Here is a 17,644-nt window from a genome sequence, read left to right on the forward strand (position 1 = left end):
TTACACACAAAAAGTGTTAATACCACTAATATCATTCTTCTGTTTGCTGAAATGGAGAATTAAATGTAGAATGCAGAACTGAACCGTGTGTTGTGAGTGTTAAGTGTTCCTCTTTTCTTAGAAGCATCTTCTAAATTTGTACACAAAACTAACGTTTTGTCTGAAGTTGCATACACCCTGATTCTACTCTAGGAAAAGTCATCTGCCTGATACAACACTAGCTACACATGTCCATATTTAAAGAACTCATAAGCAGATTTCTTACACCATCACTGTTTCCATGATGAAAATTCCTGAGAATGGGGGGAGAGGAAACGGACAAGTGACGCAGCTGGGTAATCTGCTTTGTATGACCACCAGCTCAACTTAACTTCTATTCCATGACAGAGACAAATTCAAACTTCAGGTAGGGCCCCTGAGCTCCACAAAAGCAAAGGACAGAGAGCATAAACCATTCATCTGTTTCTATAATCCTGAACCACAGACCAACCCGACCTCCACAGTGAATGCTCTCTGCATTTACTTAATCTGTATTTAGACAGCTCATTCTTGTCTGATATTTTGAAGTCCTGTGAAACCTCAGTAACGGCTGTTACAGAAAATGATTTACTACTCAAGACATTTCAGAATCAGACAACTGAATGCATTTTTCCAATACTTAAGTTGAGCTCTATGCATCATCATACTGAAAAGCACATACAATTGCATCCACTCATCTGTTCTGCTGCAGGAACACAGAGGCTGCGAGAGTGGCAAGAAATGTTTCCTTGTGTAGGGCAGCCATCGCTACAGCAGGGCAGTTCCCTGTCTCCAGAACGCTAAGTAGCTCACATTAGAAAACTACGATCTGCTGATTCACTGTTTTTCATGCAATCTAGAGCAGAGCTGGTGACAGTCATATGCTCAACCAGTACAATTGTTTTATGCCTTAGAATCAGTTCTGCTCCTTCCAACATACTCCACTTCAAATGTAATTTTCTTCAGTTCTTGTACCTATCTATGTATTGTATTACTTTAAACGTACCACAAAATAGATTTATCCAAATGCAAGATGACTTCATGAATAGTCAATATTTAGTAGACAGGATTATGGACATGCAAAGAAATTACTACACACAAAATGCTTTGCTGGTAATTTGTCCACTTACACGCTTTTACTCTGCGACAAAGTTGAATATTTTGATCTTTTGTTGAGGACTGCTTCATAGAAAGTTTCCTCTTTCTTTAGGGTGAGGATCTGTATGTTAGAAATGGTGCTTGAAGTCCATGGATATCATCTGCTTTATGGTAGTGGTCCTTGCTCATGGTTATACCCCTGCCCCTAGGCAGGCCGCCGCTGGCAAGATGAAGACATGCCTGTTTTTGTGGCAGAAAATTGTATGGCTGAAAAAGATCCCTTTGGCTCCACAGCTATGTGTAGGCATTGACAGCTGGGGTGACTAACACAAAGCCTCTGAGAGGAGCTGGAGCCCACACACTGGCATCTGCAGCAAGAACGCAGCCATTCTGCCACACACTCACAGTGAATTACGTTACATTTATGGGACACCTACAGCTGAGAAAGAGCTGACATGTTAACTTAGCAGCCCACACCAAGATATTTTTCTAATGGGCAGATCTAAGATGACCTGGTTTGTTCTGTGTTTTTTTACCCCTCTACCAGATATATAAATGGCTGGCTTAGACTGGATTAAATGCAGTATATATGTTCTACCTTAGGACTTTTCCCACACATGCGCTAAGCCGATAAATTAAATTAATAGGAATTTTAAGATCGTCTTAGTCATGCATTGACTTTTTGAAGTTTATGCAACATTAAATTCAAGTACATAAATGTTATGGCAGCTATTAAATGAACAAACTGAAAACAGAATATGGACACCAAAATATGAACAATGATTTTAAAGTAATTTTGAAAGTTCAGCCACCTAACAGACTACTCACACTTAAGTCAAAACAATCACTTCTAAGGGAATGCTTTCCTCAACATGTACAACATATAGCAAACAGGTAGGACTGTAAGCAAAGCTAGGTAAAAGTAACAGAAAAAATAAGTCATCAAAAATATACGACAACCCCATAATTAATTACTTCAATGGAGTGGGATATTCACTGGTAAATGGCAGAAGCCCAAGAAACAGCCAGCAGAGAAACCACTAAATAAAGTTAATAAACATCTCTTTACCAGTGACAATAGAGAGGTTTTTGTGGGGAAAGCATTCTTGGAATGGCACTTTCTTGTGTGTACCTGATTTGCAAAGGATTTTAAGATCCTTCAAGATGAAAAGTAACACATAAATCTGAAATACTGCACTAACTACTCAACCATAAATTTCATCTCCACTTCCACATAAAAATACAGTGTGGTGAAAAAAATAAAACTTTTTTGTGCATTTGTTGCCCTATAAATTAAGCAAGGACTAGATTTACCACCCAGGTTGATAGAGACCATTATTTTACAGCATCAGAAATTAAATAAAGATTCCTGACTCTATAAAGAACATACAAGGTTATGAAATGGTTCATTTTACTACTCCTGGCTTCCGTCAAAGGACAAGGCAGAGCTTTTCTTTAATACTGGGAATCCTGCATAGCATTTCGTATTAACTCTGGATGTCAAGCAGCTCTTCTGCTTCTCTAATCAAGGTGCAACATGATTTCCTCAGACAACTGTAGAAAACATGTTTTTCATGTTCTTATAGGAAGAAACAAGAAATTACTGATGCAGTGGTAATACTGGAGTGTATTTTCTAGCCAAAGTTCACTGGGAACCTAAGTATAGCAAGCCTGAGTTCTTTCCTGCTCAGACTACTGTTCCTTGAACTCTGATGTTTCTGCTGTAAATCAGAGTTTTAGTGTTTTGTGGAAGGATGGCAAAATATCCAGCTATCTGTTACTTTGTAGAAAGAATAGTGAAATCTGTGATACCCGAGACAGCTGCCAGATCTCTGACTGTCCTCCGAGGAGGGATTTTGAGTTTTCTTCGATGTCAAATAAGCAGAATCGTTGACTGAAATAAGAGTTACTTTTTAAAAGAATTGAGAAGTAGGTATTAGAAATACTCTAGGTAGTTTACAAATCTTCATCATTGCCTGTAGCTCTCCGATGACAGAAGTGAAGCTTACAGAGTGAAATGACATGCCCAAGCTGGTCAGCTGCAGAACAAAAGTCATGATCATAACCCTTTAACCCACAGCTCTGCTTCTCTGATAACCCCACACTCCTAAGCAGCTGTTCATAATGTTCAAGGGGTGGGGGTGGAGGGTGGGCATATAACAAAGAGGAAGTTGGGGGAAGCCCCAAAATTTTCTGAAGAGAAAGTGTTTCACAGAAACCATGCTGCAATTTCAAACGGGAAATTATTTTGCCACGTGAGGGAGCTGTAGCACAGCAAACCCATGGAGTCTTGTCAAATGGGCAGGAGAAACTCCCAGCCTGTTAAAAAAAAAAAAAAACAACACAAAAAAAAATTCCCTATGACCTTTAGGAGAATTCACATTTTTTTGAGTACGTATTTGCTAAATTTGGCAAAAAAAACCCTGAAAGTCCAAAGGTGCTGGGATGCAGACAGGGGTGAAAGGGTGCATCCCTTATCCAGCCATTGTCCTATATGCTGCCCTTTCATACAACATTTTTTCAATTTATAGTATGACCACTTTTCTCCCTGATTTAATGCTATTTGGCAAATGCTGCTGAACAAATATTCATAAAATTAACTGAATCATACTCAGCACTTTTCTGCTGTCTTCCTAGTTCCAAGAGGTAAGAAATCTAAGAAAAAGGGTATTTTTTCTTAATTTATGAATCATGCACTTTTGTTATTGTAGAGATGCAAGCAGTAAAGTACAAATGATAGTATCACAGTTTTGTGCAGTACAAAATAAACACCTTCACCCTTTCTACAACTACACAAGGCATTTCCATCCTGCTTAACTTTAGCAATGCATAGGAATATCTGTTTGAATTCCAAGTGTCTATCAAAGGTTACAAGGTAGAGATTGACTTGTATTTAGAAGGAGACTCTGTAATGCTACGCTGATGAGGCATTTTCTTGCCAAATCATTAGGAGCTCTTACACTGACTGCACGATATAAGGAAACACTTGCGTACACAAGAATAAATGGTGATCAATAAAAATCTTGTAAGTCAGTTTGCTTCTAAGGAAAAAAAAAAGATCAGGCTACCTCAGGTTTAAAATATGGTCATCCTGTAATAATACCAAGTTGAATCAGAACTTTTTTAAACAGTAAAATGACTAAGCAGGAAAAAACAACACAAACAAACAAAAAAACCCCAGACTGACACCTCCGGCTAACTGCAGAGCCAGCCCCTGAAAAAAACACTACCCTCTCTAAAACCATTTGGGGTAAATGCCTAGTCTCTGCTATATGCCTTATCTGACTCAAAGCCATAACCTATTTTGCCTTAGCACAGATAACTCCCACTGATAAACCATGGACAAACACAGAATGCATCCAATTAAGTGTGGATTAACGTCTTGGAAGGGTAGAGAAGGCTGAACACCAGTCCTCTTCTCCCTCATCCCAACCTCAGATGCAGAGTATTTTTTCTCCAAGGAATTCTCTGTAATCAGAAGAAAATCCAGAACACAGCCATGATAAAGATCAGAAGCCAAGTACTCGTAACGGTTTAGTACATTTTCTGCCCAAAATGTGCTTAATACTATAGCAGAGATGGTGCATAGCACAGTCCTGGAAACAACACATTTCTTGCTTTGGACAACCTAAATTCCATATAAACAATGAAAAAGATCAAATGCTATTTTAAACTCAGACCCTAAGGGGAAATAAGAGAAATATCACAGCCAGCCTCCAGAACCAAAAACATTCATTCCTTCATCCTATCTACAGTGGGAGAGCAGATATCAAAGATGTCACCAAGAAATCATTTTCCGGGGCTCTTATTTCATCTTGGCCAAAGTCAGAGCTCTTCCTGCCTCCCACACCTAAAAATTTCCAAACTGCACAGAAATTCATCTTCGAAGCATAGCCTCATGTATAAAGCTAAGTTAATACAATAATAAGTAAGACAATACCACCATACTATTGCCAGATGTCCATGACCACTGATACCTCACTGCCCAAGAGAGTCACCTCTTGGTCAAAGATCCAGAAGCAGTGCAGTACATGAGCTCAGGTTTATTGTGAAAACATTCCCCCAAAATCTCTACTTCACTTACAGAACTCTATCACTGCAGTGCTGGAGGCAAAATGCATCTTTTATTCTCCTGCGCAGAACAGAACAGTCACAGTGAGCAAGAAAAGGAAAATTAAGTAAGAATACTAAAACATTGTTTCCAGAAATTTTCCAGGACATCTGGTGACAGTTTGTGCATAACGGAAACTAGTCTGACACAGCAATAGCTTTGTTCTGCACCTTTCACATCAGTGACTGCTTGAACTAGTAACTTACCTGGAACTATGCTGTCTCTACCCTGTGTTTCTCTCACTGGAACCATTTTCCCACAGCCTTCTTCCCAAGAGAAGGAATTTGCAGGGGAGGGAGGACACTGTGCATCACACTCATATGAGGATGCACACAATAGCCCCTTTTACAAGGCAAATTTTTCATCCCAACTTGGAGCTGCTTCTCCTAGAACCCCTTTTAATTTTTTTTAATTTTTCATTAAAATAGAATTCTTACTTCCTTAAAAAAAAAATCAATAGACTGCATAATGAAGTGATCAAGCCTCGGGGATCAACCCCAAAGTAGAGCTGTCAGCACATTTTTCTAATAACATCAAACAAACATGTATAGAATTAATGAGATAAGAGCTGTTGCCCTTCAACTGCTTTGCCACTGGCTTTGTTTGACCTTAGTATATAATCTAGAGCTCAGGAAAAGACTCAAAATATTACAGCTACACAAGAATAATATCTCTGACTTGTCTCATGGCAAAAGTTAGCTGAAAAAATTATTTATGAATTCAACAGCTACAGCTGTTTTGAGGTCTAGGAGGTCTAGCTGATGTTAGAACACACATCCCAGCAGAGATGTTACCTTGCTAACAGTTTCTTTAAATAATTTAGTTTAAAATTAAATTCTCACTGGAAGACATTTTAGCTTTTCTTCTATGTTGTCTGCCTTACTGATGTGAATCTTTCTACTGAATTGACTGGTTATCCAAGTCAGCCAAACACCTTGAACTCTGAAAATGTTCCAAGTAATACAGTATTCCATGGATCTGAAATCTTTATTTCTATTGATACGGTTGAAATTCTTAATAAAATACTTCCTAAGGAGTTTCACAAGTTACAGATTGCAAGTGTCAAGTGAAGGTATTAGCTAATCTCTTCCACAATAGGATAGCTATGCAGGTTCACAAAACATTCTAATACATTATGATTCAATGGGGCAATAATAAAATGTATATATAGTTCAGAGGGACTTGTCATTAAGTTTCACTTGAAATTATGTATAGATAACGTGCTTCTATTTGCTTTAAAATTTGCACCATTTCACATAAATAAACACTTAGATAGTTAATCTACAGCCAGATTATTTTTCAGTATTAACTAACTATTCAAAATCATGCTTTCAAGTCTGGGCACAAGGTCACACAAATTTTCCATGAGGACCACTGTTTTTTCAAATTTTTATGACAAAGCCTTATCAAAGCTGGCAGAGGAATACCTTTTCTCTCAGCCACTTTTCACTACTTGCCAGAATGAAGTACTAGCCAGAGCTTCCAGCAGGTGAAAAGTCAGGGGTTTTGACCCATGGGATGCATTTTCAAAACATGAACTACCATTTCAGCTACAAGTGACAAATACACATAAGAAAAGAAGAGTACTAAATGAGATTTAAGCAGATGGCTAGACATAAATTAATGCTACCCAGCTATGTTAGGGACACAGATTATGACTCATGTATTTTGCACTAATGAAGCTGACCTGCTAGTGTGAAGTTTATCAAGGGAGTCATCCTTTTGGGGGGACTGCACATAATTTTTCACAAATCAGACAGTAATTTTTGTGATTATAAATTAAAAGTCTCTTGCAAGCTAGAGTAGTGCTTATCATCTGCATAAAACACCCAAGCTTGCTAATACATTTGGCATCTTCCTAACATGCCTCTGTCATGAAGAGTAAAGCTTAGCCTGGAACAAGTAGAAAATGCCAATACCACTCCTACGACATCACCTACCTTAATACCCCAATCAAAACTTCACCGTGTGAAATTATTTTACTTGCACTTTGTGAAATGATTGCTTCATTTCCTAGCATGCATACCAACATTAAGAGATTTTAAAACAAAAAGAATTTATCATTATTACTGTTAAACTTGAAAGACAATGTGAAGAGTATTTCACTGTTTTCCCACAGCAAGACAGTGCTATTATACATTCTTCTCACTCAAGAAACATACCAGGTGACAGCAATATGATTTAGGCAGCTTTGTGTCATCAGTTATTAACTAACTACTTTCATTCAATATAGTGTAGTCTCCTCAACCGTTCATCTGGATGAGTTCAAACGATCATATCCATACTTCCAATCACTTAGTACAGCAAACCAGCTGAACAATTTCAGCAAGGCTGTGACATCTTCCAAGGGGAAGCTGGTTTCTTCAACATACATTAACTGTATTGCCTTACATAGGTAATGCTAGCAGTTCCAGTTCATGAAGTGCTCGCTCACTCTCTCTTGACAGCACTGGGATTTATCAGACATCTGGACTGCTCCCTCTACTCAACATCTGTGCACACGCAGCATTTACAATGCTGTCCTCCAAACAATGGGAAATCATAATTCAAAATCCCCAATACACTGAGACTGGCTTATACGTTATAATGCTTTTGGAAGTAAAGATCTGGGAGCTGTTCTGCATTTCTTTTAAAGATGAAAGCTTCTAGTGTTCTTTCTACCACAGACAAAATGATAGGAGTTTACATTTCTGAAAAAGAAAGGTTACACTATAACGTACAACATAGCTCCAAGGACTGGTACTTGAAGAAATTAGAGTTTTACGCATGCTACTGTAACTGTAAAGGAGTGACACTAATTCCTCTGTCCACCTACAATGAAGTTACCTCTCATGTTCCTGCTTAGTATTAGAGCTTTCCTCCACTATTTTCTAACTTCCTTTTGGACCTCTTGTTCATTTACATAGGTAGACCTAATTGGGTGGGGGGTTTTGAACCTACTGAAGCAAAGAACTTGCGAGCTGCAGGTTTAAAATTGTCGTTTAAGTGACAGATCTCATCTAACATTCTTGCACATTCACTAAATGTCCCCATAAATACTGTTCCTATCCTCTTGCAGAGGTACTGATTTGAAACCTGGGCAGCCTCAATCTAAACAAAGCTTTCCTATGGCGGATCTCATATCCTCCTTTCAGTAAGCTTCTGCATCAGTACAGAAGCTGAGTAAAACAGACTGGCTTGCAGATAGGAAGCTAAATCAACAAGTAAAAATGTACTCATGACACATCATCAAAAGTATATTTGTTCACTTAATACTTCAGAAATAAAAACTGAATCGTTTTGGAGAGGAACAAATGTATTCTCCTGAATACGTTTCCTTGACAAAATAGCTTTAAAGACTATTCTTTTTCATATAGAGCTAGCAAAGACTTCAATTCTAGCACAGTACAAGCAAAAATAAATGTTCAGTCTGTAATGTCTTTTTACGGCAAATTGTCCTGACAAATTAATGTAAAAATGGAACATGTAAGTAATAAAAACATATTTTATGAACTTTTCTGAGTTTTTGATCATTTGTCAGATGAACAGAGTTTTTATTGCTTTAACATTCAGTTTCTAGTTAAGCCTCAGCTCAATACTATTTCTATTTGTCATTCCATTGTCAGGGACATACTTACATTAGATATCACTTTATCATTCTTTTACACATTTTCCATTGAAAAATGATGTATCTTTTTTCCTTTAAAAATAAATTCTTTATACGCAGAAAAGCACCTATGTTCCTGACCCCTCTGCAGAGAAAGTATATGATATAATCAAAGGTTATTTACAAGATATTATTAGTGTCTGCTATTATTTCTTCTGCTAAAACATGAATACTTAAATATGAAAGTACATAATGTCTAAACATTTCAGAGTCTTGATCAAGACACCTGACATACTGGTTGAAGTAAGGCATAGTACACACTTGAAATGCAACAGATTTTTATACATTTAATTACTAAAGATATTACTACATTGCAAAGTGTGATCTCTCCAGTTCCCATCTAGATTTATTTATGCCAGCGTTTGACCTATCTCAAGGCATCAATGCTGCATGGAGACCAATATAATAAATACCTTAAAAATTCCCGTAACACTACCATGATGGATAGCCATCCTGCAGTTTCCAAGGTCGGCCTCTTCTGTGAGTGGGAATTACAGCTGCTTATGATATAAACCAGTAGAGAAATTACAGCTGCTGGGGAGAAGCAGCCCAGCCGTATGTGGACACGCGGCAGCCAGCCGCAGATGACAGCCTGCGTGGAGGAGGTCTGGAGTGGGCCTCACGACACCAGTAGCTGGCCACCACCATTGTAACCTGCATCTCAGGCACCGGCCCAAGAAACCCGGTGGAGAACAGCCTGCAGTCACTCCCATAAAACGGGTGGGCCTGTTCGCGCTGGAACTATGCTCCAAAATGTCACTCAGTAATGCCACGGGTATGCAAACCCCGTGCTTTTTCTCCAAACCTGTCGCTAAAACTTTCTCACGTCTTTCCTCCTACACATCCTCGGATCGATCTAGCTTGAGCTCGATCCACCGCTCTACTGCTTGGGGGCGAAACCTCGCCCCTCCTCACACTCCTGGCACAACCCGGGCAGAAGAAACAAGCCCGGACCCACCCACCGACACTCCCCACTCCTCAGCGAGCTCTTACCGCTGCCACCCGTTCCCCTTCGGCCCCCGAGGCCTGAGCCGGGGCTAACACCGTGCTAACGGGCAAACCGGGCCCGGCGAGAAGCCGGCCGCTTTGTGTCTCCTGGGGGCTGAGGCCGCGCGGGGGCCCGGCCCGCCGCTGGGCGCCATTTCACGGCGCTGCGGGGAGCCCCGCCGCCCCTCACGCCCAGCGCCAGGGCACGGGGAAGCGTCCCCCCGGCATCCCCGAGGAGGGGTAAGCGGCGCGCCTCGCTCCCGCTGCCCCTGGCGAAACACGGCGCTACTGCCGCACACCCGCCTCCCCCCGTCCGCCGGCAGCGCGGCCAGGGCCGTTACCTCCGCAGCGGGCTTCAACATGGCGCCTCCCTCCCGCTTCCCGCTCCGTGCCGGGGCGCGCCGGCGCCATGTCAACGGGAGCGCGGCACGGAGCGCGGCGGCCAGCAGGTTGGTGCTGGCCCCGGCCCGCGGCTCCCCGTGAGCCCCGGAGCCGGCGGAGCGCCCTGCGGCGGGCCGCACGCCCGAGGCCGACACTCGCCTCGCAGTAAGGGCAGCCCCGTTTGCTCCCGCGGTGGGCGGGGGCGGGAGCTGCCCCGGGGCAGAGCGGCTGCGTCCTGTCGTCAGCCGGCCGTGGGGGGGTGGCGGGGGGCGCATAGCCAGCGGGAGCTGCTGTGCTGCCCCCGGGGCAGCGGCAGGGCCGAAGGCACCCTGGAGAAAGCGACAGCCGTGGAAGTAACCTACTTCCCTAAGCAGCCTGAAGCGTGAAGGCACAGCTTCCACCCCGGCAACCGCCACGTTTTGGGCATTGCTCGTTCTGGCATCTGACACGGCCATGGGGTAAAAGGGGCACCGTGCTGCTGCCCTGGGGACCCCCGTGCTGGGCACGGCGTTCCCCCGGTGCCTGGCTGCGTGGTGGTGGGCGCCTGCCGTGGTGGGGCAGGAGCTGGGTGCAGGCCTTGCGAGCAGGCCTGTGGGCGCAGTACGCTCGGGAAAGCTGGAAGACCTCTTTGGCTCCCCTCAGCCCTGAGATGTTAAACTTCAGCCTCCGTCTTGACATGGTGCTTCTCAAGCAAACACAGCACGGGAGAGACAGTGCAACATGCCAAGTGGTGTAAATACCTATCATACCTAAGGCTAATGGAAAAAACACATTGTAAAACTACTGATTTTTTACATGGTACTGCATTAGTTTTGCTTTAACCAACTAGACTTTTGGATGACAAAAGGAGCTATTGGCATATGCAGGATTAAAGAAAATAAATATTACAAAGCTTACTTCACAGGGTGACAGCTTTTGGACATAATGAAGTGTGCTGGACTTACCAGATTATGCAGAAAACATCTAAAAGTTGATGTATTTTAGTCAAAGCAAAGGTATTTGTAATTGCCTTTATTTTAGCTCTTTCCTCTTTCGTATGTTTTACACATGCATTCAAAATGATTTTGTAAAAGATTAATACTACTAGAACTTCGTCTCTACAGCAAATGTACAGGTGTATGTTGGGGTTTATTCTGAATTACAGTAAAAAGTTGGGGGGGGGGTTTAATACCTTTTTGGTTTTATTCACTGATGAGGCCTGTGTTGCCCTCTGCTGACGGTAAACTGAACTTGGCTACCTGAACTTTCCAAATATTCGGCATGAATATTATGTATGGCAGACACACCTCTTTTTCCGTATTTTCTCATAATGAACATCACCAGGACTAATCACAAAGGAAAAAAAAAAAAAAAAGCCTTTCATTGTTGTATAAGTTGTAAAAAAACACATAAGCAATTTATTAAGTTGTTGTAATGGACTAGTGGTCAGTGTTCGTTATTGAGTGGTATCAAGCCTTTCCTTGCTAGTGCTGCAGTGGTTCCATTATATACTAGTAACTGCAGATGAAGTAACCCTAAATGATCGCTAGTTCTGTTCGGTACTTACCTCACAACGGATTTGTGCCAAGCTCATGAACTGACTGAATGCATGGTGCAATGGTAAGCACTTGCTAGCTGGAGGCCACAGTTGAGATTAGGCTTCATTTTTGTCTTGTCTTTGTGGCTCACGCAGCAACAAAGTGTGGGATGGAACCTATCTCAAAGAGTCTGTAGTTTTATGAAACAAGAGATGAATAATTTGAAGCAGATGACATGACTGTCCAGAACTGGCACAATAAGATAGTAGCAGAACAGGAACGTGGTCCAAGCCTTCCAGGTCCAAAAGTGACTTATCATCCAATGGCCTATCTTACCAATTTTTTAAGCATTTTTGCAGCATATGCATGTCATAAGCTCAGCAGCAGCTACCTGTGCAATATTCAAGAGTTTGCAGTTTAATCTGAGTTTGTGGCTCTCAAGATAAGGCTCTTGAATACTAGTTTTCTTTAATCTTTATCTGTACAATTGTGAGCATGGTACATATAAGATTCCTTATATCCTCAGCTGAAAATGCCTTGCCTACTGCAAAGGCACAGAGCTTCTGTCACATGAAAAGGCACGGGGGGAGTGGGGTGGGGGGTGCAAAAGCCTGTCAACCCCAGGTGTTTGATCTGTCTATTAATGCCCCAGGAAAGCTGAGACCTTTGTGCCTGACCAGTCTGTCAGTGCCCTGTTACAAGGACCCTTCACTGAGCAGTCCCTCTGGGTCGGAGGGAGATTTGACTGCCTTGTTCAGGGAAACACGCCAACAGCATCAGGGGGATCCCTCAGTGGGTCTTTCCACTTTATTAGAATGTGTTACCCGCTGCCGGCAACTGCTAGCGCCCACAAAGGACTCACACAAACAGTTTATGGAATAACACTCTTTATTAATGTGACAAATTTCGGTTTGTGATCGCCGGTGGTAGGGACTGTCTGCAAAAACAAGATTGAAATTATATACAACCAAACTACATACAACTAAATTATAATCACTAATAACAGCTAGCATGAGTTAGTTATTTAGCATGCGTAAAACAAAGTTCTTACCCAGTAGGCATCCCTATGGGGGAGAAGACAGGTTCAGCCTATCAACTGATCCCAGAAGTTATGAGAGTCTTCCCTAACTTCTCCCCTCATCTGTCCACTTTTTATACTTCATAGTACATTCCATATTCATTCATCATACACAGGACTGGTTACAAGTTTCTTGCTTGTAATGCAAATTAGTACGCATCCTCAGACAGCACTGCTGAAGTTCTCTGCTAGCTACACATGCTCCTCAGGTGGGGTTTTGCCCTCTTTCGGGGGAGGGGGTATTTGAGTTGGAGGTCATGATCTCCCAATACCACAATTATCTTCGTCTTATTTTCAACTAATTTTCTGTTGATGTCAGTGGATTGCAACACCTTATCAGCCTGTTTCCTCTCATAGCCAGAACTTTCCTCATTTGAAGGCTTCTTTCTGCGTAACTTAGATAATGGTGTTCTTTTCACTATTTGTTCTTTGTTTCTCATCCTCCCCAAGACTGACTACCATGATTAGAAGTGCCTTCATAACAACTTTAGGGAGTGAGTCAGCTTGACCTAACTTTGTGAACACTGAATCAGAGTTGGGTGATCCGTGAGTTTAGACAACAATTCTCCTGCTTGAGATTTACTTCAGTCCAGGACTAGTCCGTTTCCATCACTTTTGGGTAGAGCTTGAGTGACTAGCCATACATATTATTGCTACTAACTGGTATCATGTGCCCAGTGAGGTGTAGTAGTACCTTGGAGGCAGGTAACTTTGGGGTGGAGGTGTGCGTTAGTATTACAATGAGATTATTTCATCTGACAAAAGTCATTTTGCCACAACGGTTGACTCGGCCACAGACATCTCATGGATTCTTCATGAGGCAGCTGCTATGCAGCTTATCAGCTGTGTGGTGCCATCGAGTTCTCATTCCTGCAGGGAGCACAACAGAGCCTTGCCAAGGTGTCTCCACTCCATTCTCTGTCACTCCTACCAGCAGGATCCTTCTGAGCTGGCAGGATATGTTGCTTAGGGAGCTGTGGTGATGTACATTCTGTGCATACCAACCATCCTGAAGGCGATAGCTGTATTTTACCCTAAAAAAGCTTTCTGTAATACTACGCTTCTGTTGGGACCCAATTTTCTCTAATCCTCCCGCCCAAGGTGATTTTCCCACAGCTCCCTTGGCAAGAAGGCACAAGAAGGGGCATGACTTCTATTTTTTAAAATATGTCATATAATAATGTCATAACAGGCTACTATTTTATCATGTAATTTACTGCTTTGTCATATAGTCCCACAGTGGTATGACACATCATTTTGGACATACTATAAAAATTTAACACTTCTAAGTTTAAATGAGCTGTAGGTTTGCATTTTCTGCATGTGATCTACATTAGCATAAGAACTCACGTGAACAGTTCTGGCTTGCCATCAAGCAGGAAACATGCTGCAAAATTTCCACAACTATAAATTTGTTTATTTATTAACTTATATCTGTGAAAGATATCACCGTCACTGAAAGCAGAACAGTGATAATGTGGTTTCTTTTAATGACATAAAAAGCTTTTTTTAATGAGTTTTGAAGATTATGTGTATCGATAATACATTAACAATGAAATACTGCAGAGATATACTCTTATGAGCAAAATATTTGTAGCGCAATTATTTGAAACAAGATACGTGTGAGTTCCCTTGAAGTCTTCTTTCTTCAGTTTTTTTCATAAAGGATATACTTCAGTCTCTGTTTTGTTGTCCATTCTCGGAGTTGTAACAACTGCCTCTTTGGAATAGCTCAGGCAAAATGGGTTGTGGTGAGAAGGACTGATGGACAGGCATTTCCTCTAAAATCCCTGGGTACAGGCACTGGAGCTGTGTTTTGTTCTGAAATCTTGTGCACAGGTAATGGCAGCAGCTGTTCCTTATGGAGTGGCATCAAGGAAATGGTATCCTCTCTGAAAAACTGAAAGGGTACTGCTAAATGGCCACTTAATAGAAATGCTCCTAGACAGGGAGGCAAAGTCAATGTCAGCTCTTCATAATACCAGCAGAAATCAAAGTGAAATTTGATGACTAAAAGGTTTAGATAAACACAGCTGAGAACAATGTGACTCTCTTTCTTCAGCAAAAAGCTTGAATGACAAAGTTGTGATAAATGATTAAAAATGTTCTTGCTTCCTAACTGATAATCAAAGAAAGGCAAAATTACAAATATATTTTTAGAAGTACCATTAATCCTACAGAAAACCATAATCCTTTTTGATTTATAACTCATACAGTCTTTTTTTATAGGTTTGAAAAGCACTGAATTGGCCGCAGGATAGTTCTATGTTGAATCTCCATGATAATAGGCCTGTAAAGACAAACTGTGGCAACAGTTCAGAAACTCTTTATTAGCATGGCTGAATAAAATGGATCTGTTCAGAATTATGGGCATTTTCTGGCACTGACTTTAAAACATCATTTTTTAAATTTCGTTTGCTGCCTAGACAAATTAGATCACATTATCCTTGAAAATCTAGAAAGCCAAGATGATTAATCACGGCACTGACCAACTAAGGACAAGGACTCCAGATGGCCTAGTGTTCGGGAAAGTATGTTCCCAGATTAGAAGAGCAGCAGCAACAAGCAGAGGCACAGGTACTGCAAATAGCAAACTGATGAAGTTGGAAGTGTAGGGGACTACTGGGAAAATACCCTGCAGTGATTTTGAAGACTTCTTTCCAACTGCTTGAATTCCTGTGGGAGCCCCGAGTGGCCTATATGTTCATGCCCCAATCTGTCACTGGCAGGGGATTTCACGTCTTTGCAATTTTACCTGTCTCCCAAATCCAACAGAGAGTATCCAGAAGAGGCATCTGTCTCCTGACAGGTGAATGTAAATCAAAAAGACGACTTTAACTTAGCATGCAATTTGAGTGGAAGTGTACAATTATATCTATTCTAGTATAAAGCCCTCAACATCATTTCCGTCTTGTGTGGGAAGACAGGTGGAATAGCAGGAAAAACAGAAGTACACATACTTTCAAAGTAGTTTGTTCATGTAATAATAGAATTGATTGGTCAAGATACCAAATCTTGCAGTAAGAGGGAACATGAATGTGGTCAGGGAGCAGTAAGAACCCGACACAAGGAAATATCCCTCACTGTGTACCTGCATTCAAGGCTCGTTTTCATATTTCTCCTGTACTCCAGTTGTGACCCTTCTCCTTAGTTCCCTTTCCTGTTCTTGGGTTGCCTAATGTCAGCTTCCTCTAGTGTTTAGTTATGTAGTGGCCAGTTTGCTTCAGTGGCAGGATACTATAACAATATTTCTGCTCTCTTAAGAGAGGTGCTCAGATCTAGCAAATTTTGAAAGAAATAAAAAAGGGCCCACAGAAAGAGAGACCCTCCCTATGTCATTCATTTCATGGTCCAGTGCTGTAGTTCTTTCTGGAGAGCTTTTTTCATTTTAAGGTTTCTTCAGTTTGAAGGTTATCTTGTCAATAAATCTTGAATTTATATTGTTTTTAGAATTCCCAGAAAAAAACCTAAAATATGTCTATGATCTACACATAAGATTCAGCTCATGAACAGGCTCCCTACCATTCTGCTAACAAGTCAGGGAAAAAATGACATAATGCAAGCACTATTAAGCAAATCTTTATAATGAAATGAAATGGGGACCAAAGTGTTTTAAACAATCACATTTTCCTCCATCTGTAATGATATGTGGAAGAGAATCCTGCACAAATCTCATGTTCATAGACTGAAAATCCAATAATTGGGCTGTACTTCGGGACTGTGACAGATTTCATTTTGTGAGAGTACTTCCCCTCACAGCATTTGGAGCGTGTTCATTCACACATAGAAAGACTTCTTGGGTGGCTGTTCATTTCAACAGTCACTTTCATGTTTTTAGGCTCTGATCCAGTTTTGAGAGGGAGTTGGATCAGGCCTGGATTTCCTTAGGCCAGCTTTGAACTGCTGCTGCTTTTGTGTGATCAGCTAAAACCTTCAGGACCAGGTGGTGGATGAGCTTGGTTGGCAGTAATGCTGCTCACCTCTCCTGTTGTGGCTGCTCATGCTGTTTTATTTCCATGTGCCCCGGCCACTGTACGTTAAACTCACTCCAGCTTGTTCCTGGGCACTGGGTGGGACGCAGATATGACTGTCACCCATCAGCTAGTCCATGACAGTGAGGATAATGCCTTCATATCTTTGTTCACTGCAAAGCCAAAGCTTCTGTCCTATCCTGTGGCATGGCACACTGCATGCAGGTGGCTGTTGTAGTAGTCATCTTTTCTGTGCATTTCTGCTAGTGATGAAAGTCAAGCATACCTTAGATGAGCTGCCTCCTGTCTGAGGGCCAGTTGGTAGGAAGCAGTCCTGAGATCCCTGTACATTTTCTGTAATGCTAGAAGGTACTGAGCTTAGAGAATGAGGATGATGCACATAATGTTGACTTGGAAGCATTAATGAGAGATATTTCCTATTTGTTTCCTGGCTTTTCCTCCTCGTAGTAGTACCAATACATGGTGGGAGTATCACACGACCAGGAAGACATGAAATTGAATTACCAGGAGGATCCGTGGCAAAATTCTGCTAGAGTCAGCAGAGTGTTATGAAGCCATCTAGTAACTTGCCCAGTTAAGTACTGCACAGAGTACTTAACTTGAGATAAATTGAGATAAACAGTTATCTCTGTCTCTCCTTTTCTGTTATATACATCCACAGTGAACCAGTCTGATGCTGGTTAGTCAAATACAAATTTGTTGTGTGAGCCCTGTGGTTTTTTACACACATACAGTGTTCTTGAAATAGTAACTGGTGGACAGCAATGTCAGTACAGGAAATATGGGAAAAGTATATGGGAACTATGGAACATGGGG

General features: G+C 41.5%; 1 protein-coding gene across 6 annotated transcripts in view; it reads right to left on the reverse strand.

Moving 5' to 3' along the window:
- Positions 1-10,390, reverse strand: part of TCEANC (transcription elongation factor A N-terminal and central domain containing) — a 25,560-nt gene extending 15,170 nt beyond the window's left edge. Inside the window, exons 1-2 of one of the 6 annotated variants that reach the window (XM_037377422.1) lie at positions 10,202-10,278; positions 1,149-1,356 (exon numbers count right to left, since the gene is read on the reverse strand). In XM_037377422.1, the coding sequence (XP_037233319.1) occupies positions 1,149-1,206 (58 nt within the window). In that variant the 5' untranslated portion in view covers positions 1,207-1,356; positions 10,202-10,278. Of the gene's footprint in view, positions 1-1,148; positions 1,357-2,928; positions 3,026-9,286; positions 9,832-9,866; positions 10,144-10,199 lie in introns of those variants that run through there. The other 5 variants (XM_037377420.1, XM_037377423.1, XM_037377425.1 and 2 more) reach the window with 5 other exon arrangements.
- Between the last annotated feature and the right edge of the window lie 7,254 nt (positions 10,391-17,644).

Source organism: Falco rusticolus, chromosome 2 (assembly GCF_015220075.1).
Source record: "Falco rusticolus isolate bFalRus1 chromosome 2, bFalRus1.pri, whole genome shotgun sequence".
Taxonomy (NCBI): domain Eukaryota; kingdom Metazoa; phylum Chordata; class Aves; order Falconiformes; family Falconidae; genus Falco; species Falco rusticolus.